We start from the raw sequence: 15,819 nt of genomic DNA, 5'->3' as shown, positions 1-15,819 counted from the left end.
GGAGGACTGGCACAACTGAACTCACTTTCCTTTTAAATAAATAAATAAAAGAAATACTTTCTTTTTCTTACAATTTTCTTTTTCTTTAATTGTTGATACTGCACACTCTTTCAGGATGGGCTTATAGCCAACACTCCTCAACAGATCAGAGGTCTCATACGAGTCTTCAGTAAAATGTGCAGAGCAGAGGAGAGACCACTTCATAGGCGCTCAATGTGCCCGTGAACTTCTCACAAAACGTGTCCAAATCTTTGCAGTTTGAACACTCTTGGGCCATGAACGCAACACAAATCCAGCTTCTGTCGTGTTGCTGCACTGGCCAAAAGCACATCTACGTGGCATGGCGATAAATTAGCTCAAAATGGAGGATTGGAGTTGCAGTCAGCTCTGTGTTTTAGTATAGCGGAAATGGCGATGAGACCGATAGACTTCCTGCTGTGATGCTACGGACGTCAAGGTCATTCACTCAGACCGCTACCTGTATAGATCACTTTAATCATAAAAATTACTATATCAGATTTATTGTTAACGCTTAAAACTATTCCTATGCCATTCTTGAGGTTTCAAGGCGTTTATAAATAAAAGTGAGGCCATGGCTCTGCGTATATGCTTTAGGTAAATTTATTAGTCATGAATTTTTATGGACGCTTTTTTAAATGTTTTGTTTAATTTTGTTTTGAAGATACAGTTCGGTGTACTACAGCTGCCCACCTGGCACTGATGGTGCCAAAGAATGTGTCATTCTACCCCAGCAACCATGAGCGCTTTATTGACGGCCACATCGATGTGTGGTGGATTGTCCATGATGGAGGAATGCTCATGCTGCTCCCCTTCCTTCTCAAACAGCACAAGGTTCAAATGTAGTCTTTTAATACAATATGCAAACATTGTACACAAGCTTTAAGTGTAACTAATTAATACTGGCCAACTAATGATAAGACATGGATCATATTCAGTTGCTATACATTCTTTGTTTGCAATCACATGACTTTGTCTCCTGGTTCACATCCTGTTTCCAAGTGACGGGCAACAATCAAAGATGGCATCCAAGCCAAGTACGCATCTGTCGTCATCTTGTGGAAAACATTCTACATCTGACTGTTAACAGACTAGAACCAAAAGCAAAATCAAGATATCAAGAAAAAATATATTTATGCGATGGATTGGCCCCCTACAGCTTAAAAAAGATGGACTTTTCAAGTGATTTCAACAACTTTCCAAACATACAGTTTCTGGACATTTCCAATTATCTGGTCGTCCAAATATCGTTTTACAAGACAAATCAAATGAAAGCTTTCAAAAGTCTTGAAGCCTGTAACTTTTTCATTTGTGGCTGGGTTCAGTGCATTGGAATAAGACTTCTAAAAGGCAATAATGGGGCGGCACGGTGGTGTAGTGGTTAGCGCTGTCGCCTCACACCAAGAAGGTCCGGGTTCGAGCCCCGTGGCTGGTGAGGGCCTTTCTGTGCGGAGTTTGCATGTTGTCTGTGTGGGTTTCCTCTGGGTGCTCCGGTTTCCCCCACAGTCCAAAGACATGCAGGTTAAGTTAACTGGTGACTCTAAATTGACCGTAGGTGTGAATGGTTGTCTGTGTCTATGTGTCAGCCCTGTGATCACCTGGCGACTTGTCCAGGGTGTACCCCGCCTTTCGCCTGTAGTCAGCTGGGATAGGCTCCAGCTTGCCTGCGACCCTGTAGAACAGGATAAAGCGGCTAGAGATAATGAGATGAGATGAAAGGCAATAATCATCATGTTTTTGCGAGGGTAAGTAATGTAAGCTGAAGTGATTCAAGTCAGAGCTGCTGTAGGCATTTTTACAATGATAACTTACATTTTATTTCATGATATTTCAAACATACTGTAGCTCAGACTCATGAATTGACATCATGGGACAACCTAAAAAATACGTAAACAATCGAGTTTCAGTCAGTCAGTGCTGACCTACAACCTAGTTTCATGAACGATTTGTTTTATGACATCCAAAAGGTAACAAAACTCATTTAATGTTAGGAGATTTTATTTTAGATCCATAAAGTTGATGTACGTAGCTTTAACAAAATGATCGCTGCAAGCACGAGCATGTGGACTCTCGATTCCTTTCGAACACCGTGAAAGGTTTGCGAGATATTTTTTGTTGTTTCACCCTTGTGCATGACTTCTTTTTGTATCCTATAATACCTTTTTTCTTTTTCTTGATTTGATTGGTTTGAACATCCAAATACCGTACAGAGCAACAATCTGGCGTATTTGAAGGCGAAACACATAAAACTCCTGCTAAGCAACTGCAAACAAATATGATGGCTGCCCATCAGCTGAAAATCTGAATACATAAGGAAGCGGATCATGACCAGAAGTGACCTCTATTGCAAACAAAGAATTGTTTTATTTTTATCCGCCAGCCTCCATGTTCACTGGAACATTCCATGCTGTTGTACTGTCCATATGGAGTTAATTTTCAGCACTATGGCTCATTATTTGTGCCTTAAATACAATTAAATAAATGTTCTCTTAAATTACTTTGAAATGCTAACTTGTGATCTCTATGTCGTTTAGGTATGGCGCAAGTGTAGGATGCGGATTTTCACTGTGGCCCAGATGGATGATAACAGCATTCAGATGAAGAAGGATCTGGCAACCTTCCTATACCAGCTCAGATTAGAAGCAGAGGTAGAGGTGGTTGAAATGGTAAATAAAACACTTTCAGCTAAATAATTATCTAAACCTGTTTAAAATCATACTGTTCAAATTGCGTTAGCTGGATGTCATGTTTACTGGGCATAATTACATGAAAGCATGCGAGTCCCTGGAGCTATTCTACAACTAAAATCATGTTATTTTGTTGTTATTTGTAGCATGATAGTGACATCTCTGCATACACCTATGAGAGGACATTAATGATGGAGCAGAGGTCTCAAATGCTGAGGCAGATGAGACTATCCACAGCTGAGAAGAACAGAGAAGTGTGTGCATGATATCTATTCACTACACTGCCATCTTAATCTCATCTCATCTCATTATCTGTAGCCGCTTTATCCTGTTCTACAGGGTTGCAGGCGAGCTGGAGCCTATCCCAGCTGACTACGGGCGAAAGGCGGGGTACACCCTGGACAAGTCGCCAGGTCATCACAGGGCTGACACATAGACACAGACAACCATTCACACTCACACCTACGGTCAATTTAGAGTCACCAGTTAACCTAACCTGCATGTCTTTAGACTGTGGGAGAAACCGGAGCACCCGGAGGAAACCCACGCGGACACGGGGAGAACATGCAAACTCTGCACAGAAAGGCCCTCGTTGGCCATGGGGCTCGAACCCAGGACCTTCTTGCTGTGAGGCGACAGCGCTAACCACTACACCACCATGCCGCCCATGCCATCTTAATCGATGTCTGCTATAGAGTGTTGTGATTCCACAAAATGTTCTTGAAGTAATACATAAAACCACAAGAGACTATGGGTTTTTGTTTTTTGCTTTTTTTGTGGAAAAATAATCAATCATTGGGCGCTGAGATGTGGCCTGACATGAAGCGGATGCGGCCTGATTAATCAGATAAATTTATTATTATTAATTATTATATATTTTTTTAGTTACACTAACTTCTAACGTGCTACAAGTTCCGGTTATCACATAGGCCCTCACCAGTCACTCTTTATTCCTTTCTCTTATTGTCAATTATACAACCCCGTTTCCAAAAAAGTTGGGACAAAGTACAAATTGTAAATAAAAACGGAATTCACTGATGTGGAAGTTTCAAAATTCCATATTTTATTCAGAATAGAACATAGATGACATATCAAATGTTTAAACTGAGAAAATGTATCATTTAAAGAGAAAAATTAGGTGATTTTAAATTTCATGACAACAACACATCTCAAAAAAGTTGGGACAAGGCCATGTTTACCACTGTGAGACATCCCCTTTTCTCTTTACAACAGTCTGTAAACGTCTGGGGACTGAGGAGACAAGTTGCTCAAGTTTAGGGATAGGAATGTTAACCCATTCTTGTCTAATGTAGGATTCTAGTTGCTCAACTGTCTTAGGTCTTTTTTGTCGTATCTTCCGTTTTATGATGCGCCAAATGTTTTCTATGGGTGAAAGATCTGGACTGCAGGCTGGCCAGTTCAGTACCTGGACCCTTCTTTTACGCAGCCATGATGCTGTAATTGATGCGGTATGTGGTTTGGCATTGTCATGTTGGAAAATGCAAGGTCTTCCCTGAAAGAGACGTCGTCTGGATGGGAGCATATGTTGCTCTAGAACCTGGATATACCTTTCAGCATTGATGGTGTCTTTCCAGATGTGTAAGCTGCCCATGCCACACGCACTAATGCAACCCCATACCATCAGAGATGCAGGCTTCTGAACTGAGCACTGATGATAACTTGGGTCGTCCTTCTCCTCTTTAGTCCGAATGACACGGCGTCCCTGATTTCCATAAAGAACTTCAAATTTTGATTCGTCTGACCACAGAACAGTTTTCCACTTTGCCACAGTCCATTTTAAATGAGCCTTGGCCCAGAGAAGACGTCTGCGCTTCTGGATCATGTTTAGATACGGCTTCTTCTTTGAACTATAGAGTTTTAGCTGGCAACGGTGGATGGCACGGTGAATTGTGTTCACAGATAATGTTCTCTGGAAATATTTCTGAGCCCATTTTGTGATTTCCAATACAGAAGCATGCCTGTATGTGATGCAGTGCCGTCTAAGGGCCCGAAGATCACGGGCACCCAGTATGGTTTTCCGGCCTTGACCCTTACGCACAGAGATTCTTCCAGATTCTCTGAATCTTTTGATGATATTATGCACTGTAGATGATGATGATATGTTCAAACTCTTTGCAATTTTACACTGTCGAACTCCTTTCTGATATTGCTCCACTATTTGTCGGTGCAGAATTGGGGGATTGGTGATCCTCTTCCCATCTTTACTTCTGAGAGCCGTTGCCACTCCAAGATGCTCTTTTTATACCCAGTCATGTTAATGACCTATTGCCAATTGACCTAATGAGTTGCAATTTGGTCCTCCAGCTGTTCCTTTTTTGTACCTTTAACTTTTCCAGCCTCTTATTGCCCCTGTCCCAACTTTTCTGAGATTTGTTGCTGTCATGAAATTTCAAATGAGCCAATATTTGGCATGAAATTTCAAAATGTCTCACTTTCGACATTTGATATGTTGTCTATGTTCTATTGTGAATACAATATCAGTTTTTGAGATTTGTAAATTATTGCATTCCATTTTTATTTACAATTTGTACTTTGTCCCAACTTTTTTGGAATCGGGGTTGTAATAAAATGCAGCTTGTTATGTTATTAAGAAACCACACAGACCTGAAGATACTGGAGACTCCTTCAATAAATGTTAAAAGTCCTCACAGATTTTATCAATAAGTACACACATTGTTTTGTCTGCGACACAATTCCCTATATAACTTGTTACTGTGTTAGTCGAGTCACTAAACCTTGAGTCCGAGTCAGTCTTGAGTCCCCAGTGTTCAAGTCTGAGTCAAGTCCAAGTCATTAAAGAAAATTTCGAGTCGAGTCCAGTCCACTATTGATCCGAGTCGAGTCCGAGAACAAGACTCCATCTGCACCATTTGACGGTGGCTGTTGCTGCCTTTATGTGAAACCGTCTCTGCTGCTGTGTTGGACTAACGTTACTGCTTGACTGCCCCATTTTAGGCCAAGTTTACATTAGACCGTATCTGTCTCGTTTTCTTCGCGGATGCACTGTCCGTTTACATTAAAACGCCTGGAAACGCCGGGAAACGGGAATCCGCCAGGGTCCACGTATTCAATCCAGATCGTGTCTGGTCCGGTGCTGTGTAAACATTGAGAATACGCGGATACGCTGTGCTGAGCTCTAGCTGGCGTCGTCATTGGACAACGTCACTGTGACATCCACCTTCCTGATTCGCTGGCGTTGGTCATGTGACACGACTGCTGAAAAACGGCGCGGACTTCCGCCTTGTATCACCTTTCATTAAAGAGTATAAAAGTATGAAAATACTGCAAATACTGATGCAAATACTGCCCATTGTATAGTTATGATTGTCTTTAGGCTTGCTATCCTTCCACTTGCAAGTGGTAAGTGACGCGCATGCCCGACATGCACTGAGATCACACACACAGCGGCTCAGTCCCAAATCACTGCTCGTGTGCTTCACTCGCGTGCTCTGTGAGCTGCACAGGGCCGGAGTGCGCACCCTCCAGAGGGCACTCGCTGTTCAGGGCGGAGTGATTTGGAGCGCAGGATGCCTGCGGAGCCGAGCGTATCCATGTATTGGCGTTGCTGTGTGCACGCGAATCGTGTATTGGCGTTGCTGTGTGCACTCTAATCGTTTTAAAAACGTTAATCTGATGATCCGCTGAAACAGTCTAATGTAAACCCCACCTTAGTTAACAGGCTACAGATAAAAAGCTTGTTCATCGCTCAGCAAGCCCCGCCCACTGTCAACAGGGCAAATAACATAAGAGAGGGTTAACACTAGCTAGTTCATCGCTCAGCAAGCAAGCCCTGCTATCAACAGAGCAATGAACATAGTGTGTCACTTCCTTCTCTGGGTGGAGTCTTACCAAATGACGATTGAAGTTTGAGGTTGTCCCCATTGTCTCCTCAATAGTTCTTCTACATATGGAACACATAGCAGTGCATTTTTTCCCACTGCATGAGAAGTCTATATAAGCAAAGCGGACAATCCTAGAGGTGTTCTCTCCAGGCATTTTAGTGCCATTAACGTTAGTTTGTTCCTGAACATGACGTATGAACAGGTGAATGTGCATTCTCTTGCACAAAATTAGTATTAAAATTAATGTAGATATAAATATAAATATCTTATGCCAAGTTACAAGAAATAAAGAAAAAATCCAAGTCTCCATCTCCAATTTACAAGTCCGAATGCAGTTAATGCATGAGTCTGAGCCCAAGTCCGAGTCATCAGTGCTCAAGTCCAAGTCAAGTCACAAGTCCTTAAAATTAGGGCACGAGTTGGACTCGAGTCCCAGCCTGACTTGTTATTAACATATTAGAATGAGGGCATTGCTTTAACCTAGCATGTGTCACTGTTGTACAGAAAATTAATCAACACCATCTGACCAATCAGGATTTATCCATCGCTCACACCACAAATGGCTTTATTTTAAAATAAACCTGTGCAGATGAGACCCTTCTTACCTCAACATAACCTTGATGACGAAAATCTAAAGTAGTGGTTTGGTATTGATGTTCCCAACAGGCCCAGCTAGTAAAGGACAGACATTCATTGGTGCGAATGGGCAGTTTGTACTCTGATGAAGAAGAGGACACTCTAGATATAGTTCCTGAGAAGATCCAGATGACATGGACCAAAGATAAGCTGGACACAGAGAGACAAAACCGCAACAATGCTCCAGAGAACTTCCGAGAACTTGTTAGTCTTAAACCGTGAGTACTAAAGCAAATGTGCATTAGTTTGTTTCCAGTTTACAGTGAATCTCTTGTAGGAAACAGTACACTTAATTTGAGATAGCATTGGTAATTTTAGCTTTTTGACACAATGCTAGCAGAAATGCTGATGCTATTTTTAGCGATCTAATCCAAGGACAAAATGTTAGTCTGGTTTACGTACCACCAGGAAAGTTTCTTTTTTCTCAGTCTCTGATTTGTCTCTTGCTTTATCTTTGGTCCTTACTTATCTGCACAACAGAGATCAGTCTAATGTGAGACGGATGCACACTGCAGTGAAGCTCAACGAAGTCATAGTGAACAAGTCGCATGATGCCAGACTGGTGCTGCTCAACATGCCTGGGCCTCCTCGCAATCCTGACGGTGATGAGAACTGTATCCTTAACATATTACAAAACACTGACTCAGCAATACAGACTAAACGCGCTTACAAATTTATGGGAGAAGACATGAATTTAATTTCAGGTGTAATCAATATCCTGGCTTGAAAAATGGTACACTATAGCAACTACAGTATAATGGTGGGGAAGGCATTTTGGAGAAGTGGCATGTCAGAAATCAAAAGATTGCAATCATGACCAGAAGGTTCCACTTCCCTAATCTGATTTCATGAGAAATTCATACAAACTAGAATGAGCAAGGATGATGTGGGTGCATACAGTGGATATAAAAAGTGTCCACACCCCATTAAAATGATAGGTTTTTCTGATGTTAAAAAAAACAAGACCACAATAAATAATTTCAAAACTTTTCCCACCTTTAATGTGACCTACGTATAACCTGTATAATTCAATTGAAAAACAAACAAATCTGTTAGGGGGGAAAATATATTAAAAAAAGTACAATAAGCTGGCTGCATAAGTTTGCACACCCTTAAACTAATATTTTGTTGACGCACCTTTTGATTTAATTACAGCATTCAGTCTTTTTGGGTTCACACCTGCCATCAATTAAAATGACTGATTAACCCCAAATAAAGTTCGGACATTTACTCAGTTGCATCCTCCAGCAAAAGCCAGGGTTCACAAAGCTTACAACGCATCAAAGCGATCTCATTGTTGAAAGGTATCAGCCAGGAGAAGGGTACAAAAACATTTCCATGGCATTAGATATACCATGGAGCACAGTGAAGACCGTCATCAAGAAGTGGAGAAAATATGGGACAACAGTGACATTACCGAGAACTGGATGTCCCTCCAAAATTGATGAAAAGACAAGATGAAAACTGGTCAGGGAGGCTGCCAAGAGGCCTACAGTAACACTGAAGGAGCTGCAGGAATTTCTGGCAAGTACTGGTTGTGTACTACATGTGACAACAATCTCCTGTATTCTCCATATGTCTGGACTATGAGGTAGGGTCAAAGAAAAACATCTAGGCCCAGCTAAATTTTGCAAAAAAATACATCAACTCTCCCAGAAGCATGTGGGAAAATGTGTTATGGTCTGATGAAACCAAGGTTGAACTTTTTGGCTACAATTCCAAAAGGTATGTTTGGCACAAAAACAACACTGCGCATCACCAAAAGAACACCATACCCACAGTGAAGCATGATGGTGGCAGCATCATGTTTTGGGGTTGTTTTTCTTCAGCTGGAACAGGGGCTTTAGTCAAGGTGGAGGGAATTATGAACAGTTCTAAATACCAGTCAATTTTGGCCCAAAACCTTCAGGTGTCTGCTAGAAAGCTAAAGATGAAGAGGAATTTCATCTTTCAGCAAGACAACGACCCCAAAAAAAGTTTTGGAATGGCCCAGCCAGAGCCCAGACCTAAATCCAATTGAAAATCTGTGGGGTGACCTGAAGAGGGCTGTGCACAAGAGATGCCCTCGCAATCTGACAGATTTGGAATGCTTTTGCAAGGAAGAGTGGGCAAATATTGCCAGGTCCAGATGTGGCAGACCGGCTAGTGGCCTAGTGGTAGCGTGTCTGCCTCTCAATCGGGAGATCGTGAGTTCTATTCACGGTCGGGTCATACCAAAGACCATCGTAAAAATGATACCTACTACCATCTGGCAAGGCACGCTGCAATACAGATGCAAGTGGGGAGTTAAACTCTCGTGCTTACCAGAGGACTACCCCCCCACTGTAACCCTAGCTATGTAATAAGCGAGAGGCCGAGGGCTACAGAAACGGAGATCGGCGCCGCCACATGGCGCGGGAAGAACTTTAACCAGATGTGGCAGGCTGATAGACTCCGACCCAAAAAGACTGAATGCTGTAATTAAATCAAAATGTGCTTCAACAAAGTATTAGTTTAAGGGTGTGCACACTTATGCAACCAGCTTATTGTATGGTTTTTTTTTTTATTTTTTATGTTTTCCCCCCAACAGATTTGTTTTTCAATTGAATTGTACAGGCTAAAGGTCACATTAAAGGTGGGAAAAGTTTGAAATTATTTATCGTAGTCTCATTTTTTTACATCAGAAAAACCTATCATTTTAATGGGGTGTGTACACTTTTTATATCCACTGTATCCATATTAATATCATAAATATATCCATATTAATTCATTAGCATAGGGTGACTGCTACTGGCAATGCCATGATTAGCCCTAACCTTAACTTTCATAAATTTTATATAATTTGAGTTGTGTGAATTGTTACAAATTTGCAAGTCTATGACCACATTGGCTTCCAATATGAAAATTCCTTTTCAAGCAGCAGGAGTTACTTCTTACTTACTACTGACTTTGTCACATATATGGACAGTAATGCTAAGCACAGCTCTAAACAGAGTGTTATTTTATATATTAGCAATAACAACAATCAGAAATACGAGACAGGTAACCTATTATCCAAAACCAGGCAGTTTTTAGAAAGCTACCACATTTGTCATTTACAGCCTTCATAGTGGGTATGAATGAACAGAAACAAGCACCAACTTGCATGAGCACAAGCTACAGGTTGTCCTTAATGGTTATTTAATGAAGATTTATCTGAAATATATTGGTATCAGGCGCTTATTTGCTATTCACTAAGCTTGCTAGCCAAAATTAGAAATCAGCTCATAGGAAATGAAGATATAGCAATGTATTAACTCGCTTTGAAGTGTCATTTCACATTAAAGACATCATAAAGTGGCCATGATAAGTTACTAGCTGGTACTGTCACGGTTTCTGAACACGGAATTAGCTAGTTTACTGATTGATATTTCTAAATTATAAAGGACACCTGGCCATCATATACATATGCGCTTTTTGAATATACTTTTCCATATTAATCCCGTTATGCTGTTATAATAACTTCCATGCTTCTGGGAAGGCTTTCCATTAGATTTTGGAGTGTGGCTGTGGAGATTTGTGCTCATTCAACCACAAGAAAATTAGTGAGGTCAGGCACTGATGTCCAGGTCCAGTGAGAAGGCCTGGCGCGTTCCAGTTTAACCCAAAGGTGTTCGTTGGGGTTGAGGTCAGGGCTCTGTGCAGGACACTCAAGTTCTTTCACACCAAACTTGGCAAACCATGTCTTCATAGACCTCGCTTTATGCACAAGGGGACATTTGTCATGTTGGAGCATGTTTGGGCTTCGTAGTTCCAGTGAAGGGAAATGTTTTAGACACTTTCTCTTTTCAAATTTGTAGGAACAATCTGTAGAAGACCCACATATGGGTGTGATGGTCAGCTGTCCACAAATGTTTCGCCATATTACATTATAGGCATTTAGCAGACGCTCTTATCCAGAGCAGTTGGGGGTTAGATGCCTTGCTCAGCCATTCCTGCTGGTTCAGGGAATCAAACCAGTGACCTTTTGGTCCCAAAGCTGCTTCTCTAACCATTAGGTCATTGTCATGGAAACTCTCTCAAGCAAAAATGGTTCAAAGTCAAAGAGGTTGCAGGAAAGTTTAGACCTTTATTAAATCAGTTAACAAAGGGCGAGTTCGGTCTGCAGAGTGAACTGGTTCCAAATCTCAAATGATCTATTTTTATAGTATTCCACCACTGCCAGACTTACACCGTATAAGGATACATTTCTGCCTCTATCTTCCAACGTCCCCACAGTGAACTGCACTGTTTTCAATCCAAGGAGAGACTTCCCTGATTATTCTTAATATTAAAACAAACCACCTGTGCTACCGGTAAGTGACAAATATATAGCCAAACAAGGCTTTTAAGGTCATTCTAACAATATACAAGGGTAAGTCAAAAAGTTCTAAGACAAACTGAAAAAAAAATTCTTTATTTATAAAAATAATAAAGCTATTTCTCTACATATCCTCCATTTAAGTCTAAACACTTCTGCAAGCGGTGTTTCCATTGGAGAATTCCTTTTTTGTAGAATTCTGGGGGATGTCTTTCACACCTTTTGAAATTATGACATCCGTCTTAGAACTTTTTGACTTACCCTCATACTGTACATCCAAATAAGGCTTGGTTCTAGTTTGAGGTTATTTCTAGTTCAACACATGCTTCAGAGCTCCATTAGCAGTATAAAGCTTTGAAATCTATTTGCAATATCAACTTCATTAACTCTTTACTGAAAATCAATATGACTGTATTTTGATTCAAAGCCAGTCATCATAAACCATATTATTGCTTATGTGATTACATTAAGGTGTGTGTAGTTACATGTGAATCAAAATACAACCATCATAAACCAAATTACTGCTTGTATGAAGACATCAAGGCATGTGCGCATGGTTCCATTAAGAATATAAAATCACCACACCATGGCTTCCCCATGTAACATACATTTCAGGTTAAAGACCTTATAGAGCGAGGGAAAGTATGACTAGCAGGATGAGTTGCTCATCCATTAATACATGCTTCCATCTTTGTTCGGAGACGGGATAAAACCCCTTGATTGATCTCTTGGACAGCACTCTCAGAACCCGTTGTGTCCGAATCCTGTCTCTTCCTTAACTCAAAGTTTTCCAGATATGGAATTCCTGGAGGTATTGACAGAAGGTCTTGAGAGAGTGCTGCTTGTAAGGGGTGGAGGTCGTGAGGTCATTACCATCTACTCATAACTTACCACTTTGTTAGATTTGCCCTAGGAAAGCAAACTGGGGCAGAATAGCATATGATCTGAATATGAATTTAGATATAATTTTTCTTAATGCAGGAAAAACTGAGATACATTTATATCTCACATGCATATGACACTCATTCTCTGGCTGCAGTCTTACAAGTATTCAAACAAACACACAATGCATTAAGCATTAGCAGGCAGAGCACATGCCTGGAGACTATCAAAATCTGCACTAGAGTGTATTTCAGCTGATAAGCAACGAAATTGTGGATGTGAAAGACTGAAGCCAGCTCATTTGCTTCTCATTACACAGAGATACCATCTTAAACCATTTGTGGTTAAATACTGTGGCCAAGAATCCAGACAAAACCGGAAATTTTATCAGTCTGCACAGAGAACTAAAACTGCATTCACAGAAATCTGCTGTTTTGAGAAATGGTACATAATGTTAAGCTAATTCAGAGCAGTTGCAGACATATGTGCTTCTGGAAGATTTTTTACTTTTTTCAAACAAAGAGCTTCAATCCAAACACAAATTGTACTTGGAGTAGTTTAAACGTTGTTTTTATTTTATTTATTTCCTTATTTATTTGCCTTTACTCCCCATTGGCTTGCAAGCACCAAGTTGTAGATAATGATCAAAGAAAGAACACTGAGTTTATTCACGATTTTAGGTGAAAACATGAAATTATTTTATAACTTATGACTTTTTGTACTGGATTTTTAAACATTTCAAAGAAATATAAATGTTAAAAATTTTGTAACTTTAAAAAGAGGACATGTTTTTCATACTTAGGCATCCACACAACTCAGAATGACAGCTGTTACTGATACACATTGATGGTTCTTTTTTTTTTCTTACGGCCGCAATATACGGTATGTACAGACAAATGTGTGTGCAAAAATGAAAAACAAATGAAATGGAAAAAATAAATTACAAATCTAAGATTCAGCTCAGTCAGCATATGCTAATGCTTGATTTGCTTGTGTTTGTGCAAACCAGAAGACTCATGATTCACCAACGGACATATTTATAAAAGACTATCCTGCACAGGTCCTGCTCATTACTGTATTACTCCATCCATTGTCCGTAACCACTTATCCTTTGGTGGGTCACGGGCAAGCTGGAGCCTATCCCAGCTGCCTATGGGTGAGAGGCGGGGTACACCCTGGACAAGTCACCAGGTCATCACAGGGCTGACACATAGAGACAAAACCATTCACACTCACATTCACACCTACAGTCAATTTAGAGCCACCAATTACAGTAGCCCAAGCACAAATCTTTGGACTGTAGGGGAAACCGGAGCACCCGGAGGAAACCCACACAGACACGGGGAGAACATGCAAACTCCACACAGAAAGGCCCTCGCCGGCCGCTGGGCTCGAACCCAGAACCTTCTTGCTGTGAGGCGACAGTGCTAACCACTACGCCGCCCGTTACTGTATTACTCTCAAATCATAATTTATATCCAACTTACAGGTACTATTTTTTAAAAGGAGTTCCCATTTGAAAAATTAAATAAAAACCTGCAACAAAGATACACAATGAAGAACACAGACAGTGTGCAGTCATAAGAAAACGATAAAATGATGCAGCCCAACATGAAGCATAAATCACTGTTACCACCCTGAAGTGGACCATCTTCCTAGAGCAGCACATCCTGTAGTATTTTCTTCTTCTTGTACCACAGAAATTCCTTCATGATTACAATTTTAAATTTATTAATGAATGATATATTGTACATCATTATACATACACTACCGTTCAAAAGTTTGGGGTCACCCAGACAATTTTGTGTTTTCCATGAAAAGTCACACTTTTATTTACCACCATAAGTTTCAATTTCATAAAATCGGTGAAACTTAGTTCCCTCTGAAATTTGGTCACTGTGATATGTTTATTTCTGCAATATCTTCCATCCAGCCATCATCTGTAGCTGCTTATCCTGTCCTACAGGGTCACAGGCAAGCTGGAGCCTATCCCAGCTGACTATGGGTGAAAGGCGGGGAATCCAAAACCTTCTTGCTGTGAGGTGACAGTGCTAACCACTACACCACCACGCTGCCCCTGTAATTGCGCTGGGATGTCCCAAAGAAGCACCTTATTCTCAAATCTTGTACACTAGTAGCTCAATAATTTTTGGATATCAAGTTTATGCATACTATGAATGAGGATATAAAATAAAACTGGATTTCCAAAAATATATGTATAAAAATATTAAAAAATTATTTTCTGGAGCATAAACCATACAAGTATGATGGGATATTACATGGGCTATTGTAGGTTTAAAAAAAAAAAAAACCTTAAAAATTCCAAGAAGTCAGAAATTTACCAAAAAAAAAAAAGTCGAGATCCTGAATCATATAAGCTTATGCTGGGATCAGACTACAAAATATATTTATGTTTCATGATGGTCATCATGTCAGATTAGGTAATCATGGTGGCATAAATTCTTGTTGTGCCTTAGTCAGGAGACTGGCAACATTACAAGTGTGACCCCGACCAATCACTGTTCACATCCTTGCATTGGGGAGGAGGGTCAAGAAGTTGTCAATCATGGTTACAGAATCAACATCAAGGAACACGTTGTATGAATTGACACACTAGGTGAGAAAAATATAAAAATTCTAACATGCTAGATATTTCGTCAGTGTGTCGTGGGGTGTTCCAGATTACCATATCACTGTTCTTTGGTTATGTTACACTACAAGGCTCATTCATTGTTCCTAGCATTCATATCCAGCCCCCCCCCCCAAAAAAAAGTCAAAATCAGGTTGAATTCATGTAGTCTGATCCCTACATTATTACAAAATACTTAGTCTCTAATAAAAAGTACACAAAAAAATTATAAAAAGGTGAAACGCTCAGTTTTTTTCACGACAAAGGCTGTTCAGATAATGACAACAAAACAGAAATTTTAATGGATTCATACATACATACATACATCATAATGGTTAGAGTTATTTGTTTGCTTTGTGTTTGGCCTTTGTCTTGTATTTTGTCTTATGTTGCACCACAGACCTTCGAGAAACATTATTTCAACCTTACTGTATACTTATATATGGAGGAGCTGACAAACAATTCTGGAATTTATTTATACATGAATTTCTACATGTAATGCATCTATAAAATCTGTCCTGAGGTCATTTAAAGAAAAATGCCAGTGGAAGCCAACAGCAAACTGAATCCAAGTATGATACTAAAACCTGAACAAGAGTTTAAAAAGGTAGATAAAAAAGGCAAGATGCCATGAATTGAGGTGACCTCAACTTTGACCTGGTCATTTCATGCATCTTTGTATTGTGATAAGATTTTAAATCACATGCATTTACATTTGCAGTTAAGTGCCTCTCAGGTTATCCATCCATTATACATAACCGCTTATTCTGTACAGTGTCGCGAGCA

General features: G+C 40.2%; 1 protein-coding gene across 2 annotated transcripts in view; it reads left to right on the top strand.

Annotated features, from left to right (window-relative positions):
• slc12a4 (solute carrier family 12 member 4) overlaps positions 1-13,376 on the top strand; it is a 60,959-nt gene extending 47,583 nt beyond the window's left edge. For both annotated transcript variants that reach the window (XM_060911756.1, XM_060911757.1), the window contains 6 exons: positions 683-852; positions 2,553-2,684; positions 2,852-2,959; positions 7,235-7,422; positions 7,685-7,818; positions 12,317-13,376. In XM_060911756.1, coding sequence (XP_060767739.1) covers positions 683-852; positions 2,553-2,684; positions 2,852-2,959; positions 7,235-7,422; positions 7,685-7,818; positions 12,317-12,408 — 824 coding nt within the window. In that variant the 3' untranslated portion in view covers positions 12,409-13,376. The remainder of the gene's footprint in view (positions 1-682; positions 853-2,552; positions 2,685-2,851; positions 2,960-7,234; positions 7,423-7,684; positions 7,819-12,316) is intronic.
• Positions 13,377-15,819: the final 2,443 nt, after the last annotated feature.

The sequence above is a fragment of the Neoarius graeffei genome, chromosome 27 (assembly GCF_027579695.1).
Source record: "Neoarius graeffei isolate fNeoGra1 chromosome 27, fNeoGra1.pri, whole genome shotgun sequence".
NCBI classification, from domain to species: domain Eukaryota; kingdom Metazoa; phylum Chordata; class Actinopteri; order Siluriformes; family Ariidae; genus Neoarius; species Neoarius graeffei.
This window is presented reverse-complemented; position numbering and strand designations above follow the sequence as displayed.